This window comes from Pteropus alecto, unplaced genomic scaffold (genome assembly GCF_000325575.1).
Source record: "Pteropus alecto unplaced genomic scaffold, ASM32557v1 scaffold395, whole genome shotgun sequence".
In the NCBI taxonomy this organism is placed as follows: domain Eukaryota; kingdom Metazoa; phylum Chordata; class Mammalia; order Chiroptera; family Pteropodidae; genus Pteropus; species Pteropus alecto.
Window position 1 is genome coordinate 354036 of NW_006438643.1, and position 26985 is coordinate 381020.

Consider the following 26985-nt stretch of genomic DNA (forward strand, 5'->3'; position numbering starts at 1 on the left):
TGTTGATCAGGGATGAGCGAGATTAGGTTGGTGTTTCCAGTGCTGATTGGGGAAGGGCACTGCGAGGTCAAACTGGGGGCATCCTGGCATTTCAGGAGTCAGCCTCATGCCAGGGTCCAGAGCCCTAAAAGAATCAGTGTCATTACTATATGTGTGTGAGAGGTAGGTCACCCCGTCGTAGTTCCCACTGTGGAGGGATAGTTCTACTAGGGACACTTCGGCTGGGTATGTCCAAGGTCAGTGCCATGTTTCTATGTGTCATATCAAGAGTGTGTCTTCTTTCCATCGTAGTTCCCACTGTGGAGGAATAGTTCTTTACTAGGGACACTTCGTCTGGGTATGTCCAAGGTCAGTGCCATATTTCTATGTGTCATATCAAGAGTGTGTCTTCTTTCCTGTGTGGTTTGTCAGGGGTCCAGTTTGTCAGGTAAGCCACCTTTTCCTGTGCATTGGGTTTAGTCAGTGCTGTTGGATATCAGAATCTTGTGTCAGTTTTGGTCTGTGTCTCTTGTGCATCTGGATGGGTCCTTGCTTCTAGGAAGGGGTCTGTCCTGCGTCAGCCTCCACTGCATCCCCACCCCTCAGCCAGGCCCCAGTGTGCTGATGGTGGTGTAGCTCAGCCTGGACAGTGAAGCAATGGAGGGAGTGGGAGGATCCTCATCTGGGAGAGGCCTGGGGCGCGCTCGTGGAGGCCGGGGGCAGCAGCGGGCACATGTGTCAAAACAAGCCTGGCGAAAGCGACGGTGCATGAAGCAGTAGACCAGGGGGTTGACACAGGCCGAGGCATAGCTCAGCAAGTGGATGAAAGAGATGGGCGCGCCGGAAAGTGCGCGGTGGGCACCAGGGCCATCGAAGGCACGCCATGTGTTGGCGCTGTACACTGGCAACCAACACAGGAAAAAAAGCACAACGATCACCAGCAACATCCGAACCACACGCTTCTTCGCCAACAGCTTGGCCTGGGAGGGCCGGGGGCCGGACCCTGGCCCGGGAGTGGGCGCGGTCAGTGCAGACAGCTCTAGTGCAGTCCGGGAGCGCGGAAGCTGCACGTAACAGCCATCGCCATCCTCGCCAGCCAGTCCGGTCTCCGGCCGGCAACGCCCGTTTGGATGGGCAGGACCTGAGCATAGACGGTGGGCGCTCAGAGCAGAAGGCTGAGTCTTCTCAATCTCCCGCCCAATCCCCACCCGACCTCCCATTTCCAGCCTCTCTTCTTACACTTTTCCGCCACACCCACCCCGGCCCCTGCCCCTGCCCCTGCCCCTTTCCAAAGCCCTGCCCCTTCTAGATTTTACCCACCTGGTCCCGCCCCACCCGGCAGCCTTCCTTGGCTTCGAACTCGGCTCTGGCTCTCGCTGTCACTGTCACCGTCAAAGCGAAGTCCTAAGTAGAGCTCGCGGGAGATAAACCCGTAGGCCACCGCCATAACCACACCCGGGATGAAGAACAAGAGCAGGAGCAGCAGTACCGACCTGGAGGCAGAGCACAGACCAATCACTCGGGTCTCTGTCCAGCTATAATCACTGATGAAGAGCCAGGGATTAATGTTTCTAGGGCTGGTGATCAGGCCCTAGAGGTAGAAGTAGGATTTGGGGGTGCTGCTGGGAAGGGCTAGAAAACTGCGGGGGTGGGCGTGGGGGCAAATGGGAATCCCAGGGTGCTGGGTGCCGAAAGGGAATTGGGGTGGTTATTCTTGGAGCAACTGGAGGAAGATTCTGGGGGAATGGTTCTAAGCATCCGAAGGAGATGGAGAAGGGAATTTCCAGGTATAGGTAAGGGGTACCCTCACCAGGTTTGGCGAACCCGCGCACTGGGCCAGCGATGCACGCACTGTAGCACACGGGGCCCCGCTGGCTGCACGACGGTGTACACGGGGTAAGGCACCATGAGCAGTCCGGACAGCATCCATGTAGCAACTATCACACGAGCCGCGTGGGAGCGCGTCTGCCACACGCGAGCCTGCAGTGGTCGGCAGATGGCGCTGTACCGCTCCAGGGCGATGGCCACTAGGCTTAGCGTGGACACACTCACAGACACTCCTAAGCAAGGGAAGAGGAAGGGGTCACCTAGGAAACCTGCACTACACATTCGCCAGCGTGAGTCCCCGCCCCCCCCATCCCCATCCCCACCGGGAAACATCCAGACATCAGGCAAGGACTTTAAAAGAGGGAAGGGGCAAGGGAGGCAGGGTGGTTGTCTCACGTACCCATGAGGTAGGCAACCGCCTTGCAGACAACTGTGCCAAAGATGAATGTACCCATGAGATTAGGCAGGAGGGTGAAGGGCATGCAAGCCACAGCCAGCAGGAGGTCGCTGACTGCCAGTGAGAGCAGGAAGGCGTTGGTGACAGTTCTCAGGCGGCGGCTCAGTCCAAGGACCACGATGATGAGCGCATTTCCTCCAACGCTCATCAGAAAGATCACTGCATAAAGGGTGACCCTAATGGCCATCTCCAATTCTGGATAGAAAAAGGGAGAGATGACAATAGAGGCCTGGCCCCCACTCAGCCAGACCCTCCTATCCCACTTATCCCCAACACCCGCTATCCAGCCACATCCCCTGCTTCCCAAGAACACCAGCTCCCCCCTCCCAGCCCCCCCCCCACACTCGGTGAACTTGAATCCTTTACCCTTCTAACCCTTTGAGGCTTAGTTAAATTGGCCTAACTCTACCCTTCCTTAAGAAAGCCTGTCTCTTTTCAAGCTTTACTCCAATTCTTTCCTTCTCTTTATAGCCAAACTTCTTGAGAGAATTATTTGCATCTTTCCATTCACTCCTCAGCACATTACAATCCAGTGTCCCATCTGTCCCCCTATCATTGTTAGGGCACTTCTTCCCAAGATCACTAAGCTTTAACTGGTAAATCCAAAAGTCACTTTTAGTCTATTCTATTTGACCTCTCTGTTGTATTTGACAGGTCAGATCATGACCTTACAGTCTAAAAAAACCTCACCTTCACCTATCCTTTACTGTCTTCAACCCTTTAGCATGTCATCCAGATATTCTGAGAGCTGCCCTTTTCCTCCTTCTACCTCCTCTCTGCAATGCCACCACTTGAGCCACTAGATGACTCAGTTTCTTGAAGGCATTATGTGCACTCATGACTGTCTCCCTTGCTCATGTTGGTTTCTCAGCCTGGAATGCTCTTCACCAACTCCCGCTTCCAAACACAAACTTGTTTTCTGTATCTGGTGAATTCTTATTTACTATTGTCCTTCAGACTCAGATTACGTGCCTCCTTTTCTATAAGGCCTTTCTGGACATCTCATTTGGAGTTAATCTCCTCTTCTTCTGACCCATGCATATTCTTTATTCATCTGTTAGAACCCTTTTTACTGTCTGCCTTGTATTTTAACGATCTTTAAACATTCATTCTTACTCAACAAAGATTTACAGAGGACTCTCTTTATGCCAGAGAACAGAGATGAACATGAAGAGAAGGAAAGAAACTCAGGTATATAAACAGATAATTGCCACACAGTGTAATGAGGAGTGTGGTTGAAGAATACACAAAGTGCTGTAGGAACTCACAGGAGGGACTCTGGGATTGCTGGGCCAGACAGAGGGCTGACCTCATTCATATTGGGAGACAGATTTATCTTTGGGCCTGTATATCACAGGCCAAGCAGACCCAAACAAAACTGAATTGAATTAAACTGGCCCAATCACCCAAACCCATGGTTTCTGCATGACGGAGACAAGGGCTTGAAGGAAGAGAGGGCAGGGGCAGATCCTTCAAGGTTGCGGGGAGAGCACAGAGCTGCAACTTCCCCTTCTGCAGCCCCTATGCATTGGCTGACATTTGCCATAGGCCTCGAATTAAACTGTTTTTCATAACAATAACCAACTGATTCAGAAGCTATTGTAGACATCAAGTAAATACTATTTACAAGAGATACCCAAACTGAAACCAGCAGTGGCATTACTTACTCAGAGCATATAGCAAGTAAAGGACAGAATCAGAGTAGAAGCCAAGTCTCCAGATCGCTTAAATGCTTTGTCTCTTATTGCTTCCTTGCTCTGTCATGCTGCTTCCTTGTCTCAATTAAATCTTAATCTCAGTGCCTCCTTCTTCCTCTCTCTGATCTCTATCATGGCATTTCTCACTGTATTATGATGATGTTTAATTTAATTCTCTGTCTCCTCCACTAGACTATGAGCTTCTTGAGGACAGGGGCAATATCCTCTTCTTTTCCAGCATATCTCTAGCACTTGGCATAAAGTCCTGCACATAGGAGGTGTTAACACAAGCTTGTTGATGAATCTGGAATGAATCTCTGTCACACTGCACACAGATGCACCTGCTTTGTCCTTCTTCATCCACCCTTTACCTCTGTGACTCTAAACTTGAGCACGAGTTCTCCTCTCTGCCTCCATCTCTTTGAGGACGGAAGTAATATCCAAGTGCGTGTGGATGATATTTGAGTATGGAAGTGCGATGTTAACATATTAAGATGGTTAAGTGAGGTGTTAATCTGATTGAATGAAATAACTGAGCACCTGAGTCAACATAGGTAATATTCGAGTCTTTGTGGGTAATATCTGTATGTGTGAGAGTAATATCTGGAGATTACTTAAGTGCACTCAGTCTAATATCTGATTGTGTGCAGATAATAAAATGAAAGTGAGTGTGTTTGATGGATGAGTGACATCCAAATGACGTGGGCAATATTAATATGAGTGTGGGTGACATCTGGTTTTCTGTGGGTAGCATCTGAGTGAACATGGGTAACACTCAAGTCTATGGATTACATCAGAATAGTGTGGGTAATATCCAAATTTCTACCGGTAACACTGGAATGAGCCTGGGTAACATGCATCTGTGGGGGTAATATCTGAGTGAGTGTGGCTAACAGAGATTTTGTGGATAACTTCTGACAGCCTGCATAACATCCCACTGTATGTGGGTAACAACTTCCGGATGAGAGGCCAATTCTTGCACCTGTGCTCTGAATAACTTCACATTCCCCTTTCTCAGGGTCCTTTGCTCTATTGACTATTTCTGCTACCTTCTGCACCTTCAACCCTATGGACCTTCTTTCTGGCTTTTAAATATTGGTCTTCACGGTCTTGTCCCAGGACCTCTTTTCTTTTTCATCCTAGACAATCTTTGTATGATTTTATCTATTCTCATAACTTCCATTACCTCCTCTAGGCAAAGCCCTTTCAAGTCTATTTCTAGCTCATACCTCTCTCCTAGGTTCCAGACCCATGGGTTCAGCAATTTACTGGGCAAACCCACCTGGTATCTCACTAGCATTTAAACTCAGTGGGTTCCAGATTGAATATATAAACTCTTTCTAATCTGTTTCTGTTATTTTGTTATCCTTTTCATTATATCACACCAATATCCATTCAATTATCCAAACCAGATACGTGGATGTCATCCCTTGTCCTCTTCTTCCCTCTCCATTTCTCACAAATTGCTAAATTCTGTTGATTCAACTTCCAGAAGTGCCTCTCAAATCCATCCACTTCTCTCCATTCCCACTGCCAGTACCTTAGTCTAAGCTAGCATCATCTTTCACTGGGACCAGTGTAATATAATAGCCTTTTAAAGTGTTCACCCAACGCCATCCCACCCCCCTTCCTTCCATGTCTTGTCCTCCAATCCATTCTCTACACCATAGAATGAATCCTGGCAGTTCTATTGAAACTTTCAGTAGTTCCCATTGCCCTCAAGATAAAATCAACAGGTCTCTAAGGCTCTTCATAAACTCTTTAGGCTGGTTTTCATTCTGAGTGTTCATTATTCCTCTCTTATAGTATATATGTCAGGCACCCAGAAACTATGACACACTGAACAAAAGTGCTATGGATTTAAACTTTGGGCTTTTACACATATTGTTCCTTTTTGCTTGGGATGCTTTTTGCCTTTTCTGCTCATTCACTTGGCTGGCTTTCCTTCATCTTTTAAATTTTTATTCAGTTCATACTTCACCCCCTTAGGAGGCCAACTTAGATTTACAAAGGTTAGGCTAGGCTATAGATGTTCCTCCTCTGCGTTCCCACAGCCCTCTCAAGGCACCCCGTGCTGCAATTCCCTGCTTATTTTTCTGTCTCTTCCACTAAACTGTGAGCTCCAAGAAATAGGAACTGAGTTAGTTTTGGTGACTAGCACAGTCTCTGGTCCAATAAATATTTGTTGAATGAAAAAAAAAAATCTAAGTGGTCTGTGAAGGCATGCATTATTTTGTAGGGTGAAAAAATGCCTGAATTACAATTTATTCCCACTTTCCTTTTTTGGGCTTGGAATAATTTCCCTCAGCTTAACACTATTTCCTCTTCCGGAATCCCACTTCTTCCTTTTCTGCATAATAAACTCCAACTTCGAGACTCATCTCCCAGGTTCCTTCTGTGAAGTTCTTGGTCCCTTTTCTTGTGGGACTTCCCATGCTGACTGTGATTTTTTTCCATTGGTTTCATCTCCTCTCTGCACTTGACTATGGACTGATGAGGGCCCAGACACATCTAGCTCATCCCAGTGTCCCCAGTGCCTATCTTAGGGACTACAATAGCAGATGCCCAACAAATATTTAAGGAAAGGAAAGGTACAGGAAGGGGAAAAGTATATCTTCTTTTTTTGGGAGGGGGGGGGGAATATGTCCTGAGCTGGGTCATCAAGAAAATACAGATGTTGGCTGATGGGAAGAGTGAAAGTTATTTTGGGGGCTGGGTCAATGTAAGTAGTCTAAAGGGGGTGGTGGTGGTGGTGGCATAAAGGGATGGGGTGATGAAGGGGGCAGCCAGGCTCTAAGGAAGTGAAACCCAAGGAGAGGCTGGTTGGAGAGGAGGCTTGGAAGGGACTTGGAGACATTATTTGGAGACAGAGAAAGAGAGAAGGTTCATACCTTGAGAATTCCAAGTTGGGAGGCAGGGGGACTTGAGGATGAGTGAAATGGAGACAGGAAGCTCTGGGGAGCAGCGCCCAGACTAATTCAAGTTTGAGGATCTCTTTGGAGAAAGTTGGGGTTGGGGTTGTGGTGGATGACACAGGACATTATAACTCTAACTTCCCACGCAGGCCTTCTAGAGGGCTCCCGTCCCCAAACAGCCCCCATCTTTTTCTATTTTTCCTTCTTTGCCCTATCTTTGCCTTTCCTATTTTTGCCTTCTTTTCTCTTTCTTTCCCCATCGTAGCTCTGTAAACTGGATGTAAAGGGAAAAGGATTGGCAAGGGGAGGTCTTTGCTTCCGCTCCCCGCCCCCCACCTGCCCCCGTGTCTAGGAGGAAGCTGTGGGATGGGGAGGGTATTGTGTTTTGGGGGTGACCAGAAGCTCTGGGTGTGACCTGGGGACCAGGGTGTGAAGGAGGTTCTGACCAGGTAGTGTGAGTTGGAAATGGAGTTATATGAGCTGTGGGGGACAAATGTGTCAGGGGACCTTTTGAGGGAGTGTCCTGAGGAGATGGTGTGGGCATTTGAGGAGGCAGTGTGGAGGCAGTGGGGTTCCTCTATCAGCGTTGTAGGGTGTAGTGGGAAAGACCTCGTGGAAAGGGTTCAGGGAGGCACCCACCTCGTGTCCCGGCTCCGCGGATGAGAGGGGGCTCGCAGCTTAGGTTGCCGATACCGCTGCTGTTGAGGAGGGGGCCACCCGGGCGGCACAGGGAAGCCCCTGGCCCGGGTCCGGATCCCGGCACGCTCCGGTTCAGCTTCAGCAGCTCCATGGCCCTGGCCCGGCCGCCGCCTCCTTCGGCTCGGCGGGCGGGCGGGTTCCCGCGCCGGCTCCCGCGCCGGCTCCACCTGCTCTCGCTGCAGTTCCGCGGAGGCGCCCGCCGGGACTGGTCCTGCCCCAACCTTGGCCCCTGCTCGCCTCTCCTCCGCCGTGAACCCCTCCTGGACTCGCGTTCCCCGGCTGCGGTCCGCAGCTGTCTCACCAGGTGATCTCCGCCCCCTCCCCCGCTCAGGACTTGCCCCCCGAGTTACCGTCCTCCAGGGTCTCCCCCTCCCTAGACATCTTCGCTCTCAGAGATTTCCTTCCCGCCCACTCCCCTTCGCTGCTGTCCCTGGCTCCGAGGATTTTTCGGGAGCGTGTGTGCGTGCGTGTGTGTTGGCAGGGTGGGGTGGGGATTGGGGGTGGATGGAGAGGTTGCGAGGAGGGGGGTTTCCGGGGAGGGAGCGTAAGAAGAGTGGTGTAGGGTGCGGCTGCCGTGGGGTCTAGCATCTTTCCGTGGTTAGTCGTTGGACGTGGAGGTGGCAACGGAGCCGGGGGCCGCGCGTGCAGGGTCACTGGCTTCGGCGCAGACACCTTAGCTTACGTGCAGCGCTGCGGTTACCGTACTATGCTGCAGTGGCAGCAGTGACCGTGACACTATTACTACCGTAGTTCCCTGCAGCTCCTCACCGCGGGGCTGGGGTAGCACCTGCATCTGTCCGCTCACCTTCTACCTCAGGCCCACCACCCGGGCTTCTACCCAAAGCTCCCGAGGAACCCTAATCAGCGTGCGAGGATGCGACGAGAGAGTCAGCATTTGACTCGGGGGAAAGGGCTGCTCGGAGGAAGAGTCTGACTGGGGTGCTGAGGGAGGCTGGGGTGGTGGTGAGAACTGCCCAGGATAAGCGGAGGTGGGGTGAGGTGAGGCTGTGGTATAGCTCTAATCCAGCCCAGCGCAGGCATAAGAGGGGAGGAGGCGGCTGGCTTTCTCTGTGGTCTGCAAGCAGCGCCCATACTCATCCGACACACTGACGTTCCCTGTTTGCTCTCCACGCAGGTGGAGCAGCCTGTGTGGGTCGTCAGGCTCCCACAGGAATGGCCAGAAGGGGCTAGGTCACTGGGGTGCAGCGGAAACAAAGCTGATGCGAGCATGCGTAGGACTGAGGTGGGTTCAGCTCCTCGCGTAGGATGTTCCTCTTCTAATATTTTAGCCCAAAGAGCGGATTAGACTGGGGATGAAGTCTGAGTTTGTGGGGATTTCAGAGAGACTGAATTCAGAGACCATACAGTCTTTTGAAGACAACCTGGGTTTGAAAGGGCTTGGTCATTGAAGGAGGATTTAAGCATGAGGTGGGTGGGGATATCGTCACCAGCTTTCCACCCCCTTTCCTCCTGGCACTGCTTGCCTTCCCCATCAGAGAGCCCTGGACCAGAGGACCCTGATTTGCTGTTTGTTCACCTCCAGCACAGGTGGGGCTTCAGATAACCTGCTGGACCTTTCCCACATTGGATGACGGTAGGATGTGGGGTGGGGGAGCAAAAAAAATGTAGGGGAAAGAGAAGTGAAAATAGGAGTAGACGCACTCACTTATTCAGCAAGATAGGAGTCAGGTATAAGGCCGTGTACTAGCTGTCCCATACAATCTGTGCCTAAGTAGCTTCTGCTCTAATAGGGCGGGAAGCGGGAGGGGGGTGGGCGGCGTGAATGACAGATAAGCCAAAGATTTCTAGGTATGGTCCACTAAGATTACAACATATAACATCCACCAAGATGCACGAATCAGAAATTTAGGGATCATCCTAGATGCCTTATTCTCTTATGCTTCTTCATCCCCGTGGTGGAAGCCGCGATGAAAAGCCCAGACTCCTTTCCAGAAATGAAGCATTTCTTCTCCAATTGCTGAGAAGGCTGTTAGAAGACAGCTTTCAACTGTCAGCCCCTTCAGGGATTGCCTGAGCTGAAGAAAGCAGCTCATCCAAGATTATGTTCCCTTTTGGGGGTATCCCGCATCCAATGACTAATGAGCAGAGAAGTATAAAAGTTCAACCCCCTCACTGGAACAAAGAACTACACTGAAAGACTGAAAGACGTTCACAGCTCCTCCTGGGTCTGACTGAGGCCTTTGTGGGGACTGAATTACTGCTCAGCTTCTCCCTTCACGCAGTCCTCCTTTCATCCTCTCTCTTTTGCAGGTGTTCACTTCAAGAGAACTCCTTGGTAAACATCCTCCACAGTAATCTGTCAAGAGTCTATTTCCTGGAAACATAATTGCCTCACTCCCATATTTAATCCATCAAGAAGCCCTGTTGATTTTAGCTACTGAGTGTTTCTTGACTTGGTCTGCTTGTATCTCCACTGACACCACCCCACTGTTTCTTGCACTACTCTCCTAGCTTCCTAAGTGGTCTGTCACATTTTGCTGATACCTCCTTACATCCATCTTCCACCTTATAGCCAGAGGGGGTATGTTCAGGATACAAATCTAATCATGCCAATTTTCTGACCGCTGCTTTTGAGACAGAGAAAACCTTTTAACAGAGTCTATGAAGCCTGCATAGCTTGGCTTCTACTAATCTCTCTAACTATCTTATTCCAAGTCACCTTGCTTCTTGTTCTCTCTGCTGTAGACACACTGGCTTTTCCTTTGGTCTTTTTTTTTTTTTTTTTTTGATATTTGTTCTCTAGTTACATGCTTTTTGTACATGCTCTCTGGAAGCTTTCCTTCTTTATTTAATTAACTCCCACTAATCCTTTTGATCTCAGCTCAAGGTGTGTGCATTTCTTAGGGGTGTTTTTCCTGACTTGCATCCTGTGGTAGACAGAATTATAAACTGACCCCCAACGACTTTCACTCCTATATAATCTCCTTCCCTGAGGGTGGGTGGAACCTGTGAATATGATGAGGTACTACTCCTATGATTATGTCATATGGAAAAAAGGGATTTCGCAGATGTCATTAATGTTATTAACCAGTTGACTTGAAAATAGAGAGGCTATCCAACTAGTCCTGTGAATCTTTTAAAAGCCAAGAGTTTTCTCTGGTTGACAGCATTAGAGAGATTTGAAAAATGAGATTCGATAATGCTGTTGCTGGTTTAAAGATGGCAGGGGCCATGTGGCGAGGAATGAGGGTGGCTGATTGGAGAATGGAAGAGGGCACAGAGCAAGTACTTGAGAGTGGCCTGTAGTTGAGAGCAGTCTCTGGCTGACAGCCAGCAAGAAAATAGGGACTTTAGTTCTGCAACTACAAGGAACCGAATCCTGCTAATGACAAGAATGAGCTTGGAAGCAGGTTTTCCCCCAGAGCCTCCAGAAGGGAATTTAGGCTGGCCGATACTCTGACTTTAGCCTGTGATATCCCAAGCAAAGAATCCAGCCATCCTGTACCAGACTTCTGGCCTACATGTCTGTGAGCTAATAAATGTATGTTTTAAGCCACCAAACTTTTGATAATTTGTTACAATAGAAAATAACACACCTTTCATCTAAGGAAATAGCAAATGCAGACCCCTAGGAACTATGCAAGGAAGAAGTAGAGGATTGGGAATTTGTTAAGTTTAGAAAGAGTTGGAAAGATTGTGGTGGCAGGTGGTGTGGAGAGCAACCTAAGGGGTCGGACCAATTAGAAGTCCATGGTAGTAATTCAGGTGAGAAATGACAGCTTGAACTAAAGTCACAGAGGTAGTGAAGATGGATTCAAGAGCTATTTAGGAGGTAAAAAGACAGACTTTAGAGACTGTTTGTGTGTGGATGGTGACGAGAAGGATGAAATTAAAATGAATGAGGTTTCTGGTAACTTAGGATAGGAACTATGATTATCTCTTACTATGTTCCAATCACATCCTCACAAAGAACTACAAATTTAGGCCTGATATTATTGATGACTATTTCAGGTGGAAAAAACTGGCTCAGAGTGTGTTTTAGTAACTTGACCAAAGCCACAGAGCTACTAGGTAAAAGAGCCATAATTTAAAGCTAGGGAGTTTGGAAATCAGAATCCAGCTGCTCATACTATGCTGCTTCCTAAGATGAGTAAGTTTTACTAAAATTCTCTGATCACCTTCTGTATCTAATTTTACACAATGTTTTTTAAAAAATTTATTCTACGGCCATGCCACCCTGAACACACCCGATCTCATCTGATCTTGGAAGCTAAGCAGGGTTGGGCCCGGTTAGTACTTGGATGGGAGACCACTTAGGAAGACAGGGTGCTGTAGGCATAAAAAAAAAAAAAGTTTAACTCATAAACTCTAATTTTACCACACACACACACACACCCCCATCCTTCACTCACAATAAATAAGCCAGCCTCCCTCTTCATAGAGAAAAAAGTAACTATCAGACAGCAACTCCTAGTAGTAAATCTGTTTCATTTTGAACACATTATGTTTCAGATGCCTATTAGACATGTAAGTAGGAATTCTACTAGGAAGCTGAATCTAAAGGTTGTCTAGAAAATAATGTAAGCCATATAGTTAATGAGAGTTTGTTGAACAGAAGAAATGAGGAACCAGGTCAGAAGAACAGCTTGTAGAGAAAGAACAGCTTGTAAAAGAGATCGAGAGGAGCAGAAAAGGATAGAAGGAAAATAAGGAGAACAAGGAGTCAAAACAGCAAAAGGAGAAAGTGCTAAACTGATTCAGATGCCGCTCCTGGACCAAGACAACGAGAACAGAAACGAGCTCTGAATTCAGTGCTGGAGACCCTTGGCAACCTTGGAGAAAGCGTCATTGTGGTGAGGTTGTAAGAGAAGTTAATTACTAATGCAAGACTCCTGAGAAGGCAGGAAAGCATGGAACCCAGACTGTGTGTGGGTTCTAGATTTTGATAGTAGAAATTCAATGGTAGAAAAGAAGTTAGTAGAAGAGAATAATTATAGTTGAAAATAAGTCATGGCTAACTGGATAACAATATATTTCCTATATATATATTTTTTTTTCCCAGCTGTGTGGCTTTATGACTATGTTCTGAGTAGTGGTTGTGGGTGGAAGTGATAAGAACAGCTCCCAGATCAAGTTCTTAAAAAAGAAGAGTGGACTCTCTCTTGAGTAGAGGAGGGGATGAAAATGCAATGCTAAGAGGGTTGAAGCTCATTTCTTAAAACCAGGAAATTCCATCTCTGCCAGAGATTAAGCCAGTATTTGGAGAGAATGGGGTTGCTCAGGGCCAGGAAATGGGACCTTTAGATGAGAGAAAGGAGGGAACTGCAAAGTCAGTATGGGTAGCCAGAGGGAAGAGACCTGGACCCTTGTCCCAGAACAAGTCAGAAAGCTAAGAGGTCAAGGAAGCACGTACAAGGTTTCCTGAAGCAGGGTCAGTCCTGAAGGAAGCCACCTTTCTGACTCAAGCCTTGACCTACCAAGGTTGTCAGTTTGTTGTTGTTGTTCTCTCTGTCTCTCTCTCTCTCTGTCTCTCTCTGTCTCTCTCTGTCTCTCTCTGTCTCTCTCTCTCTGTCTCTCTCTGTCTCTCTCACTTTCTCTTTCTCTCTCTCTCTGTTTTGGAGGGGGGTGCTAGCCCACCTAGCTTGACTCTTGTAGTAAGAACAATTTACTTTTTCCCTGGGGAAGTCTCAATCACCCAGCTACTGCCCCACTGGCCCAAGTGTAGGCAGGTCCTTCTTTCAACATTCTATATCACAACTGAGATAAGAGGGGAATATTTAAACAACACTTCAGTAAATGTTGAGCAGAAACAACTAACAAGACGAGAATATAGTGCCTAATGCACAGCCAGATAATTTGCCTTATAAGGAACTGCTTATTCTAGGTAGCTTTCAGGTCCACAAAATATCAGCACTTTGCTCAGGAAACCCAGTACTAAAACACACAGCGGTGTGAAGGTCACGCAGTAGGGCTCAGCCTCCAGCACTCCTGGCTCCGACACACACACACACACACACACACACACACACACACACACACGCACACACACACACACAGCTGGGTTGCAGTCTGGAAGAGAAGCCAGTCAAAGTTTAGTCCTTGGGGTGCCCACAATCCCCATCGGCTCAGCCCTTCCTTCTGTGGCTGGTTAGGCTGTCATCTCCCCACATCTTTCAAGGCCTTCTTTTCTCTGCATTTCTATGATGTGAAGATATGCTTATGTGCTGAGCTCCTGCCCACACATTCCCTGCCCACGTAGGAGGCCCTTCTCTTGGGATAATGAAAGAAAGAGCGGTCTAAGAAGACAGATGGGCTGGAGCCAGAGCAGACAGGGATGTTGGGCAGAGGGAAAAAAACAGGTGATAGGACAGGCCTTCCAGAGCCTGGGGCTTGTGCTGGGGAGAGCAGGGCTGGCTCCCACTGGATCGTTACACTTGGCTTCATATATAGGCTTTCACAAGTAGGACAAGAGGGGCCTGGATCTTTCATATCAGGGCCTCACTTGGGGGCTAAAAAAGACACAGGAAGACTCACTCAGGAAGTCACCCAGAGAGAGGGCTTCAACGAACACATCTGTGTTATTAGCATCTGGGGCCCTATGGGACCTGTTGGTCAGTGGCAATGCTGAGGGCAATAGGCCAAGGCACTGAAACTGGAAAGGCAACGCCAGACACAGAGGACCAAGGCTTTCTGGGTGAAAAGTACAAAGAGTTTTCAAGCTGTGGCGAGGGCAGTCCAGAACGCTCCCAGCCATTAGATGATGCTGTCCCCAACAGGGCTATCTCAGGCTCTGATTTGGCACAACTTCCTCTGAAATGCCTCTCAGCACCACCATTGCTGTATTTAAGTATTTTAAAAAAAAAATCTGAACAAGAAGTTTCGCAAACCAGTCGAGATCACGTTTTTTCCCCTAAGATTCCATTTCTCCCTGGGTTATTCTCCCAAATTTACAAGGCAATGCAACCTGAGGCCTGGGAGGGAGCTATAAGGAAGGGAAGAGGAGCAGACCTCTGTGCCCTCTGCTGGCCAGGACTGGCATTGCCAGCACCACCCAAGGCCCAGAGTCAAACCAGGTCAGACAACCTGTGCCCCGTTGCCCTCAAAGGCACAACTGCTGCTACTATTCATTATTAAGCAATTGTTATCTGCAATTCACATTAATTGTCTTATTTACACTTTAATTCTCTAAGCATTTCTTTCAACAACCTTTAAAAATTCTGTAGAAGGCCAAGAATTCCCCAGACAGTAAGAACTGTTTCAGAATTAAAAGCTAACTCTGGCTCCAAGCACCTGATTGACTCTAAGCTTTTTCTCATCTGTTGTGCTTTCAGGCAAGCTTAGAACTCTGACTTGGGTCATGACTCTGACCCCAGCTGTAACCCAGCTTGACCATCCATCTCTGATCAAAGCCTCAAGCCAAACCCTAGCTTCAGCCCCAGGCGAGAATCCACCTACCACTAGATCTCTCCTTGGGTTGAATGGCCCCTTTCCCTATAAATCTGATTTCTTCCGAGCTTGATACTTTATTTCCATATATCTTTGGAGGCTAGCAGTCAAACCCTCAGAAATAAAAGGATGAAGTGGCGAGGGCCAATGAAGCTTCTATGAGGAAGTAGCTAATTGGAAACACTGAGGAGGAGTGTCCATCCCAATTCTTAGCCAGGCTGAGGTGTGCTAAGTAGTGACCTATGGAGGGGAGTGGGTGAGGCTCTAGGTTTTGTGGGAGGGAGAAGAGCTAAGCCAGAAGCAGCTGGGCTCGCAATAGGAAGCCCCTTGAACAGTTCTTGACACCCCCGTAGGAATCTAATAGTGACTCTAAAACTCTGCTTTCCTCCCATAGCTGCATGTGTGCAGACAGAAAAGCTGGAATTGGCAGTTCTTCCTTAAAGCTGTGGGTCCCTTGTCTTTGGCTGCAGCCCTAAGATCACACTTGAGCACACTGGGCAGGCTTGCTGGTGATTCACAATCTTTGCTATGCACAACTGACTCCTTCTCCCCTGGTTACCACCGTTACCGCCTGCAACAGTCATTCCCAAGAAAGGAAGGCAGCTTGCCTGGCCTTGCTTCAAGCTGAGGTAGTCTCTTTCCTTATCTTTCTAAAAGAAGCAGTAACACAGACCTAGATTTCATTCCATGTGACTTACGGTCCTTGTGATATTGGGCAAGTTATCTAATCACTCAGAGCCTTGGCTTTCTTATTTCAAAATGGGGGCAATGATAGCATCTTTTTCATATAGTTGTAAGGATTAATTAAGATAATGCACTTAGCCCAGGAACTAGTATAAAATAGCTTTACAGTAAATAATATCTAATGTTTTTAGTTGCTCTATGGGCTTCAGTTTTCTGACCTGGAAAAATGAATATATTAACAATTTAAACTTCCTAATATTGTTCTAAGAACTAAATGAGATAATGTATGTATAGCAGTTATGAATGATGCCATAACTGTGTAAAAAATTGAACATTTTCTTGATTCTCTAAATCAGACTATTTCCATCTAAGCTTTCAACTATCTACCTTATGGAATATTTAATCTCACTTGTGTTTTATGGCTTTCTTTACACCCTCTCTTCCCCCAACTTAGTGTCTTGCAAAATTCTCTGGGGATTTTATATTGGACAGAATATTTAGAGATGGGGAGGGCCGAGACCTTCAGACCAAGCTGATTATGCTTATTTGCACCTAATTAGAGCCGGCTGTACCCCTAGGGGGCGCTGTTCTGAAGCCCCAAGGCCAGGTAGGTAATCTTCCTTCAGTTTCCGAAGACTCAATTCTTAGTGTTTCCTATTCTGGGGCCCCTGTGAAAGTGGGGTCCCCAGAAACCCTGTGATAGGTAGATTATTTATTTATTTATTATTATTTTTAACATTTTATTTTTTTATTTTTTCCCCCTTCCCCCTCACCCCTTCCCTTTGGTAACCACTAATCTATAGTCCATATCCATGAGTCTCTATTTGTTTGTCCTGTTCATTTGTTGCTTTTAGGTTTATACCCCACATGTAAGTGAGCTCATGTGATTTTCAACCTTTTATGTCTGGCTTATTTAGCTTAGCATGATTATCTCGAGGTCCATTCATGTTGTTGCAAATGGCAGTATTTCATCTCTTCCTATGGCTGAGTAATATTCCATTGTATATATGTACCACAGCTTTTTTGGTCAGTCATCTATTTTAGGACACTTTGGTTGCTTCCATGTGCTGGCCACTGTGAATAATGCTGCTATGAACATCAGTGTGCAAATATCTTTTTGGATATGGGTTTTTAAGTCTTTGGGGTAAATAGCCAGTAGAGGGATTGCTGGATCATATGTTAGATTAATTCTTAGTTTTTTGAGACCCCTCCATACTGTTTTCCATAGTGGCTGTACTAATTTGCAGTCCCACCAGCAAAGTATGGATAGGTAGATTTTTGGCTCCCATTACCTTTCCCTCTGGTGTTATTCCTGTGACTATGGCAAAAGAGACTTTGCAGATGTAATTAAGGTTAATAACTAGCTGACTTTAAAATCAGGAGATTATCCAGGATAATCTGGGTGAACCTAATCACACAAGCCCTACAAAGCAGAGATCTTTCTTGTAATGAATAAGGAGCTAAGAGGTTTGGAGAAGAGAAAGATTTAATGTGCCTTTGTTGTCTTGAAGGTGAAGGGGCCATGTGTCAAGGAAATAAAAGTCCTACAACCAAAGGGATTGAATTCTTCTAACAACCTGAATGATCTTAGAAGCAGAGTCTTTGCCAGGATCTCCAGAAAAGAGCTCAGCCCAACTGACACCTTGAACAGAAGACCCAACTGAGTAATGCTGTGCCTAGATTTCTGACTCACAGAACTGTGAGATAATAAATGAGTGATGTTTTCAACTGCTAGATTTGTGCTAATTTGTTACAACAGCAAAAGAAAACTAATATAATGTGCAAGAATCCCATTCCTTTTCTTAGTCTTGGGAAATCTCCTCTCCTTGGGTCCAGAAGACTTTGCTTCTTTGACTCTAAGCCCTCACAGGTAACTGGGCACAATTCACTAGGAAAATTGTTTGTGAAAACTTAGGAGTCTTGCTCTTCACAAACAAAAGCTAAGGCAGAGAGTTTCTGAAAAATTCTGTTTTTGATGTTGCAATTCAAAAAGCTTTAAGTCCATGGGATACAAAGTTTTGGCACTCTCTTATAATAGGAGGAATAAAATGTACCCAAATGAACATGTAAGTAAAGTTTTCTAAAAGGTTATTGTTATTTTTTGGCTATTCCAGGAACTTAAAATTTGGATTACCTTCTGCCCATTTTCACCTAACTCTATCCAGCTGAATCCCAAATTGTCAAAACATTGTCTTTCACACAATGATGGAAATCATTCCACAACTAGAGAACCCCTGCATGGAATTGCTAATATCCAAGTTGTCTTCTGGCATGGTGGCTCCACCATGAGGAATTTGATCTCATCCCAGAAAAGCAGAAGCAGAGCAAAGTGTACAGTGGGCCCCAGGAGAGTTTTGTTTCTGTATCCAGGATAGGGAAGATACTAGTTTTCACCCTCCTTGAGCTGTAGACCAGGATTTTACGGGTGGTAGGGCCACCTGTTCTGAGAGCATTTATTTGGGATAGGTTTGCACATTATAGGGTGCCAATGAAAAGTTTATTTCCAGATCCATAAATCCATCAGGTATCATCAAAAGGGCCCATTCTAGCTCAACGTGATTTAAGGGCAGAGATGGTAGGAAAATCTTTTGAGAAATTGACACACATCTTCCTCAAACATTGGGCCTCTATCTACCTAATCTCTCATTTCTTTGGTTGCCAAATATATATTTGGGTACTTACTATGTGCCAGGCACAGTTTTGGCCCTGAGGATTTATAGATGAACAAGAGAGACCTAGTGCTAACCCTATGGATCTCATCTTTTGTGAGAATATCACAAAATAACCATATATTTTAAAAATAATTTAGTATGCAATATCCCTCATCACCTTTCCTGACATCTTGACTTCAGTCACAGCCTCAGTTTCTACAGCTATTTGAGAAAGTGTTGTTCCAAGTTGTTCATGTCTGAGCACATCTATGTTGCCTGCATCCACTGTATCCAAAGGCTTGGTCAGCTTTGAAGACTCCAACAGCTTTGAGGGTCTGTCTCCATGATCACACATAGGCAGATGCTCCCCACACCTCCTGTCCTTCTAGCACTGATGGCTCTACTCTATATTCTCTTGTAACACCTGTAATAATCATTCTTGATATTCTGTAATTGATGATTTGGCATCTTGAAATTATGGGCCAAACTAATGACCAAACCTCTCTCTGTGGTCTTGGTTTTATGGATGCTTGGAAATCATATTATTAACCTTCCACAAGCCCTCAAATCTGTGTTTCACTTTCTGTTTAATAGGAGACTTCTCCACCTAAAAACTTTCTACCACTAAAGTAATAAAGACCTTTTGCTCGTGATTTCCTGATTTTTTTTCTTTTTTTTCTTTTGGCCTTCTAACCAACCCCGGTTCTTCCCCATGTGGTCTTGCATGGTATACTGTGCCCCCTCCTCTTGGGGATTGTAAGTAATAAATTCTTCTTTTAATGGCATTGACCTCTCTGTGTCATCACTCAGTCATACTGCTAATTAAATCCCAGGTACATTTAAAAATACCACATGGCACAGCTCAGACACAAAGACTGGCCAGGCCCCGGAGTGTGTGTATGTGAATATATCTATGAACGCATGTGCACACTTACAGCAGTGTGATGTATAAGCCTGCTCGCTTGGCTCTGTACTGATTTTCTATTCATCAGGTACCTCAGTCCCTTTGAATCCAACCCACTAGCTACTACACAGCCTATGCTGCTCACCCCTGTGATTCAGATTTCAGAGAGAAGTCATCCTTGCCGACTATTAAAGCTTTTTCCATCAGCCCCATAAATGCTTAGTGAGGAGGAAAATACTTTATTGAAGTGCAATTTGCAGGGTACACTTGTGACACCATATGAGGGGCATTTAAAGGCTATCTTGGAACAAAAGGGCTCTGAGTGTACCTTTGTGTGTTCGCAAGTAAGTGCACACCTGTGGAAGGCATCTATGTGTGTCTATTGGTGTATGATTCTCAGTATATGTGTGCTACAAGTTACATAACTGAATTTGTATATATCATGTGGGTATAAGACATATCTATATGAGAAAGCATGTGTGCTCTGAGAATGGAAACTCCAGAGCATCTTATATGCAATGCACTGTCTTGGGGGCCAGTGTGTATATGCGCAACTCTGTGTGTGTGTGTGTGTGTGTGTGTGTGTGTGTGTCTGTCTGTGTGCTGGTGAGTGTGTGTGTGTGTGGGGTCAATGTGTGCTATACATGTACATCTCCAGGTGGGCATCTACGGATTTAGTTCACTCCCAGCTTTGTAACCCAGCAGATAGGATGGCAGAGTTTCTGTAGGCAGGCTTTCCTACAACTCTGGATTCACTTGCAGTTGGGGTTTCTAGGAATAAGGATGGGGTCACTTTGGGCATGGGGATCCTTCTTGGCCAGTCCTGACCTCCCCACCCTTAGATGTTCCTTCCCCAGGCTCGCCCTCATCATCAGCCTCCACCAATTCCTCAGGCATCGGCCACTCTCGAGTCTGCCACTCCAGCCGTTCAATGCGATATGCAATCTTGAGTGCGCTGGACTCCAGCTCAGCCAGGAGGCGAGCGAACTTGGTCTGCAGATCATCCAGTTGCTGGTCAAGACCTTGCAGCCTTGACTCTGTGGCCTCCTGTAGGGCAATCTCAGCTGCCTCAGCATTTACATCCAACTTGTTCATTTTGAGTAGGATCTCACGACCCTTTTCCTCCATGACAGCCTGGGCCTGTGGATATTCACTCAGCACTTCCCTCAGGTCCTCCTTGCTCAGGCAAAACAGGTCTGAATAACCTAGACTCTTGATGTTGGCTGTGCGGCGGTTCCCAGACATGTTCCCTGTGGCACATGGGCAGCAGGTAGGAGGAGTCAGAGTCGGCGTGAGGGAACATTTCACTCCTGAACCAGGACCACCTCCATATTTGTGCTTCTGAACCTGTCTTTCTGCCTCAGTAATTTTTTCACTCAGTAATGTAATGGGGACTGGACCCTGTGCTGGGGGATATCAGTGACTTGCCTCCAATAAGTCACACTCTAGAGGAGAAAGATATTTGATTGGATAGCTACATATCAGTATAGCTGGTGCAGTGTAGACATATACGTCTGGTACTGTGAGAAGACAGGCAAAGAGCCCCTAACTGTAAGGCAGAGAATTTAGGGAGCCTGGAAGAAGTGATGCCTGACTGAGGGGGAAGTAACTAGGGGAAGTGGGGTGGTAGAAGGGCAGCTAGGCAAAGGGAGGAACAAGAGCAGAGGGATGGAGGTAGGAAAGAGTTAGGTGGGTGCAGAAAACAAGAAGCAGGCCAAAGTGGCTCAAGTGCAGGTTGTGAGGACAGTGGAAAGAGGAGGGGAAAGACAGGTCACTCCGGGTCTCACAACCATGGCAAGGAGTTCAGACCTTATGCTGAGGGAAGGGTGGGGGAAAACCACTGAAATAGTCTAAGCAAGGGAGCTGTATGGTCTCATTAGCATTTTAAGAAGGTACTGGTGGTAGGTGGGGAGTTGGGAAGATAGGTTGGGTCGAATGCTGCAAAGTCTTAGAGCTAAAAGGACCTTAGAAGGGGAAAAGGAGCTACCATTTGTTGAACACTTGCTACATGCTAGACACTGCGCTAGGTGCCTCTCCCATACAGCTCATTTAATCCTCACAAATAATTTTTGGGATTTTTAATATCATCCCTATTGGACAGGTGAGGAAACTGAGGACTAAAAAAGGGGAATGACTTGTCCAAAATCAGGTAGACAGCAGTTGACTGCATATGGCACATGCAGCTTGAGGACAGATGTGAGGCCTTTAGGGCAACTGAAGAATGGGATTCCCATACTGCGAGCACATCTAGCCTCAGTCAGTCACAGTGTTCTCACCTACCCTCCAGATTTTCTCATCTCCTGTGTCCTCAGTGTCTTTACCTGTGATTAGGCATAACAACCCCTATTGCATGGGCTGATAAGAGAAATAAATGAGCTAGTGAACAGTACCTGGCCCTTACTGGAGCTGGTGTTCAGTAAATATGAATTTCCTCCTTTCCAATTGCTGTGAGAAAGCTGTTCCTTGTGCTAACTCCAAGTGTGTGTACTTATTACCTGTTTGACTTTGGACAAGTTCTTAAACCTCTCTGCACTAAAATTTCCTTACCTACTCTATATAGTTGCTAAGAGAATTTGAGTTGGTACATGTAAAGTACTTTGATCAGAGCACATAGTAAGCATACAATAAATATTATTATTACTATTTCTGCCACTTTCCCCTGGTCTGCTGGTGCCTCATATTGGCACCCACAGAGCAGGTCTACTCTGTCTTCCAAGGGACCACCCTGCTCACTGACCTTGTTTCAGTTTCTTCTCAGGGAACAGACCCTCCATGTCCTGCTTCTCTCCTGAGCCCTCTCGTAACTCAAGAAAGGGTGTCTTTATCTGGGCCTGAGGTACCATCTGGTCTTAGTACTGGGTTCTTCTGTCCCCCTCGCCCCCAGCTATGTCTCCAGAACAAATGCTGGGGTGCCTACCTTTGATGTTGATGATGCTGATCTCCCCAAAGTAGAGCCCTGCACCAAGCACAGCATACTGTGTGATGCCATCATCTGCCACCACAGCCAGTTGACCCTCGCGGATGATGTACATCTCTCGGCCAATATCCCCCTTGCGGCAGACGTATTCGCCTGGTGAGTAGGTCTGGGGCTGCAGCTTCAGTACCAGCTCCTCTAGCAGGCTGGCCTCACAGTTCTGGAAGATCTGCACCCGGCTCAGGGTAGACAGGTGTACAGACACAGCAACTTCCGCCCGCAACCTCTCGGGCAAGTGCTGTAAGATGGCTACCTCATTGGTCATCTTCTTGTTGATCCGCAGGTGCTGGTACCTGGGGACAAGGGCAGTACCAGTTACTCACCAGCCTCCTATGTGCCTCCCTCCACTTCTTCCATCAGGCTCAGCTCAGCTTCAGTCAAGAGCCCAACCACACTGAGTTCTCACAGGGGTCATGGGAATACTTGATGGTTGGCTGATGAATATCTTTAGTTCACAGTCTCCTTTGCTGGTCACAGATATGATTTGACCTTTTCTCTTTTGCCCAGGGCTGGGGAGCCTCTACCAGCAGACAATGAAAAAGACACCCTTTTCCTCCTGTCAGGTTCTACCCCACCCACCAATCAGTGATGACTCATACCATCTCACCGATATCCACTTCAATCACCAAGCCTCATCTTCTCTAGAGGCCTCTGCTCTAGTTGGTGACACTTCCTTTCATTTAGCCCAGAGTATGGAGTGCCATGACCTAGTCAGCCATCTCATCATTGGTCATGCCCTGGGGGTATTCCTCTTATCCTTCCCTCCTTCCCTCACTCCTTCTGAGTCCTACCAGGCAGTGGCAGTTCCCAATCCCAGGTCTCCAGGTTATCCTTCCAGTGCATAACTTCCTCTCCCAATCAGTCTCTCACAAAACCCTTTCCCTCAAGTACAGATCATATTAGTAGACAACATCTTTTTCTGAGCCCTATCCAGTGGACCCCCCCAATAAATGACCTCCTGACTGCTTTCCTGGTCCACCAGGCAATAAGAAGCCAGATACCTGCCTCAGATTCTATCCAATACTCCTCTCCCTGTCCTGGTCTGAATCCCCAGCAACCTTACCAGTCAATAACTCGCCGCTGCAGCCGGCGGTTGACATGCTGCAGCTTCATGTACTTCTTCACCAGTGCGTGGTCTGGGTAGAAGGCTGCATCTGCAGTGTTCATGTTGTAGATGACAGAGCTCATGCTACCCATGATGGTGGCGAAACCCATGACAGCCAGCAAAAAGTCGCCCACCATGAAGAGGTACTCCTCCTCCTGTGCTGGCAGCGGCGTATCACCCACGGTGGTCAGGATCAGCGTGGAGAAGTAAAAGCTGTAGAGGTACTGGCGCCGCAGGCGCTCAAAGCCAGGCTGTGCAGGGTCCGGGTACACCCAGGCATCACGTCCGAAGCCCAGGTACCGGGACAGGGCAAAGTAGAGGCAGCTGTTCCAGTGAATGACCACGAAAATGTAGAGCATCAGCTTGGTGATGCGAAAGGCGTTTGGGTAAGCCGTGCGGGTCTCTGTGCGGTCAAAAGCCTCAAAGAGGCGGGGTACACGCAGAAAGCGGTTAAGCCTCAGCATGGGCGTATGCGGGCCCAGCTGCACATAAGCCACATCTGTGGGCACCAGCGAAGCCAGGTCCAAGAAGAAGCTCCAGGTGCGAACATAGCGACTAGAAATCCTACCCTTGTCCATCACTAAGATGCCCTGTTCCAAGAATCCTGAGGAGAGGAAGGGGAAGACAGGTGGGGTCAGCTGTGCGATGGGGTCAGGTATGGGGCTGAGTTAGGGCACCTGCTTGCTCCAGTAATAAGGGCAAGTTTGGGCAGGGTAGGGTAGGACAGGAGACAGTTACAGGGACAGAGTGGGGGCAGGTATAACCCTATTCCAGGATTTCTGGGGTGTGTATAAGGGATGTTGTCAAGCATAGAGGCATGTGAAAGTGCTATTGCGGGGGTGGGGGGTCACTTTCTTGTTATTAAGAGGCTCTCTTTAGAAAGGAGACTGGGAACAAAGAGTCAGTCCTGGGACTCACTGACCTGTGTGAAAGTGCACCACGATGTCCAGTAGGTATAGCAGATCACTCGTGTAGTCCAGCACTAACCAGGCCACGAGATAACTGTGCTGCAAGTCGGGAAAGCAAGCTCTGCATGGGGGAGAAGGGGACAGAAGAGATTGGCTTAAGAGCACCCTCTGTGTGTGTGGCAGTCTCCCCAAACTACTGAGCACTCCCCAGTGGGCCCTTCCTTAGGCCCTGCCCCTCTCCTGCACCTCACTCTTTAGCCCTTGTCTCTGCTAAGTCCCTTCCCTTAGCTCCCGCCAAACCTGCACACGATGATGATGAGGTTATACATTACTGGGAAGACCATCGTGTTCAGCCACCAGTAGTAGTAATCCCCAGATGGGTCCAGGACAGGCAGAGACTTCCTGTGGGCAAGAGGGGAAGTACTTTCATTTATTCATCATTAAGTGTTGAGGTTGTAACTGGGGCCATGAAGAGGAATCAGGCTCCATTTAGTGAAATAGACAGACCTGACACAGGAGACCAGGATCTCTCACCTGGCCTTGGATGGGGCAGGGGGGCTGGACTCTGTCGTCTTTACTTTGTTGTCCTGGCTCATGGTTCTGTGTCCTGGTGCCTGGGTATAAGATAATCCAAGGCCTCTTTCTGTAGGTGGCTTCAGGAGGTAGAGGTTAATGCTCAACTGCCTGGTTAGGCCGCTCTTGGTCGCGAGCTGCAACTGCTTTATCTTTGGCTTCTGAAGCTCTTAGCAACACAACCAGGGCCAGTACTACTGAAGGGGTGGAGGCAGTGTGGCTCTAGCGCCCTGCCCTGTCTCCCAGGGCCTAGGCTTACACCTACCTTGCTAAACATCTCTAATGAGGTCCCTTGAGAAGGTGGGGTACATACCTCAGAGATATGGCTGGGCCTTGTCTCTCCCAGCTTCCCTCCCCCCTAAACTGAAATACATAGGGGTCTTCTAATCAGGAGATCTGGGTGACAGTGTAGGCTCAGATATTCATTCTGTTATTTCGTGCAAGTTCCCTGCTTGGACCTCATTACTTATTAACAACTATCTACTCATTTGTGTCAGGTGCTGTACTAGTAGTCTCCAGGGACAAAGAATACCTGTCACATCAGATATGAGCTGTATTTTCATTATCTGCACCCTGTCTTACAACCACACCACCTTATCTCATTCCTTTGGTGTTTTTGACCCATTCCCTTCTTGTTGCCTCTAGTATCGGATCCTACCAGCTAGTCCATGCATTTTCTGGATCCTGAACCTCTTTCAATTTTCCCTTTCTGTGAACATGCTTAAATCTCTTTCATACCAAAACAAACCTCAAACCTAAAAAAATTTCCCTAAACGTGATATCCCTTTCACTACTAACGTCTTTTTCAGTCAACAAGTCATAATCAGAACAACTGTATGTGCCAGGCCAATATTGCATTAAGTATTTGGGGTAAAAAATGAATGAAAGACACTCCTCGCCTCTAGAAACTCACAATCTGGTAAGGGAGATAGTTGGGTATATAGGTAATTACGCATCAGTCTGACAGGTACTCTATTAGGTGTACACACAGAGGGCTATTACAGTACATAGGAAGGGTCTCAACTGAGCCTGGGTATTGTAGGATGTATAGGAGTTAGTCAGGTATAGAGACGGGAGAGTGAAGAGCAGTAGAGGCAAAGTGCATAAAGTATGCAAAGCCATAAAGACTTCAAAAAGCATGGGTGACTAGGGGAACATCAGTTGTTTTTCGTAGGAAACCTAAGGGGCTCGTGGTGAGAGATGAGGCTGAATAGTGGGTAGAGGATAGCTCATGGAGAGCTTTGCCAGCCCTGTTACAAAGCTAGGATTTTATCTAAAGGCAATGGAGAACTTGTGAAGTGTTCTGCACAGTTAAGTGATATGGTTAGTCTTTGTTTTTGGATAGTTTTTTGGAAAGAACATCTATAGTCCCCAACATTTTATACTAATTTTTAAAAATTCTCTTTTCTCATGGCTTCTGTGACACAATAATTTCTTGGTTTTCTGTTTATTTTTTTCTTAGTCTCTCCTATAAGCTTCTCTGCCCATCCCTCTGTGTGGGTATTTGCTAGGATTCTGTGCTAGGCTTTCCCTCTTTCCATCCTTCTAACTTTCTCTGGCCAGTCTCGGTCACCCACAGAATTTTCTTTCCCATTTGATGACTTCCAAGAACTCTCTGAGCTGTAGACCTATCTATGCCACTAACTGCTCACTAGCTGTCCCTGCTAGCCCACAGTTAGCTTCAGCCGATTGGGTCTATAAATGAGCTCATTATCTCCCCCAACTGCTCTTTCTATTATAATCCCTATCTTTGACCTTTTAGCCAAAACAGCAAGCACCAGTATTTATTATTTGTTATCATCATTATTATTGTATGATATCGTGACAGCTTTTAAGAACAGTCACAAATTCTTTGAGACTCCTTCTTCGTGACTGTTTCAACCAAAAGAGTATAGCAGGAGTGATGTGTGTGACTTCTGAGTCTAGATCACAAAAGGCAGTGCTTGTTGTGTGGAAGCTTCCTCTGAAGATGACCCCTCTTGGAAACTAGCCATCATGTTGTGAGAAGTCCAAGCCATAAGGAGCAGTCATATGTCTGTACTCTGTTTGACAGCACCAGATGGATCCAGCTTTTGAGCTGTCCCTGTCCAGGTATCTGACATGTAAATAAAGAAGCCTCCAAGTGATTCCAGTCACCAGCCTCAAGTAACCCCAATGTGTGTGAGCTTCCTAGATGAGGCTGCAGACATCATGGAACAGATACAC

At 47.1% G+C, this 26985-nt stretch overlaps 2 protein-coding genes, 1 long non-coding RNA gene and 1 other non-coding gene across 5 annotated transcripts in view; 2 read left to right on the plus strand and 2 right to left on the minus strand.

Annotated features, from left to right (window-relative positions):
- Positions 1-288: 288 nt before the first annotated feature.
- Positions 289-7755, minus strand: CCKBR (cholecystokinin B receptor). The gene is made up of 5 exons (XM_015592340.2): positions 7515-7755; positions 2207-2458; positions 1790-2039; positions 1300-1472; positions 289-1120 (listed from the first exon to the last, which is right to left on the minus strand). Exons 1-5 carry the CDS (start codon positions 7663-7665, stop codon positions 582-584), a joined length of 1365 nt encoding a protein of 454 aa, XP_015447826.1. The 5' UTR covers positions 7666-7755; the 3' UTR covers positions 289-581.
- Positions 7756-7795: 40 nt separating this feature from the next.
- Positions 7796-17377, plus strand: LOC112482853. The gene is made up of 4 exons (XR_003047428.1): positions 7796-7878; positions 8710-8817; positions 9071-9168; positions 17177-17377. It is a non-coding gene; the product is annotated as an uncharacterized LOC112482853 (long non-coding RNA).
- Positions 11755-11873, plus strand: LOC112482854. Its single transcript, XR_003047429.1, has one exon. It is a non-coding gene; the product is annotated as a 5S ribosomal RNA (ribosomal RNA).
- Positions 17378-19438: 2061 nt separating the features above from the next.
- The window catches only part of CNGA4 (cyclic nucleotide gated channel alpha 4), an 8810-nt gene continuing 1263 nt past the window's right edge, over positions 19439-26985 (minus strand). The window contains exons 1-6 of one of the 2 annotated variants that reach the window (XM_006915666.3): positions 24742-25143; positions 24508-24609; positions 24222-24328; positions 23258-23903; positions 22138-22487; positions 19439-20470 (exon numbers count right to left, since the gene is read on the minus strand). In XM_006915666.3, coding sequence (XP_006915728.1) covers positions 20010-20470; positions 22138-22487; positions 23258-23903; positions 24222-24328; positions 24508-24609; positions 24742-24803 — 1728 coding nt within the window. In that variant the 5' untranslated portion in view covers positions 24804-25143 and the 3' untranslated portion in view covers positions 19439-20009. Of the gene's footprint in view, positions 20471-22137; positions 22488-23257; positions 23904-24221; positions 24329-24507; positions 24610-24741; positions 25144-26985 lie in introns of those variants that run through there. The other variant, XM_025049461.1, reaches the window with a different exon arrangement.

Excerpts from the sequence above, each read along its gene's own strand:
- CCKBR (XM_015592340.2), bottom strand. The coding sequence starts at position 7,665 with ATGGAGCTGCTGAAGCTGAACCGGAGCGTGCCGGGATCCGGACCCGGG. Across the intron at positions 2,459-7,514 it reads CCGCGGAGCCGGGACACGAG|AATTGGAGATGGCCATTAGG; the intron begins GTGGGTGCCTCC and ends TTTTCTATCCAG. Across the intron at positions 1,121-1,299 it reads GCCGGGTGGGGCGGGACCAG|GTCCTGCCCATCCAAACGGG; the intron begins GTGGGTAAAATC and ends GTCTATGCTCAG.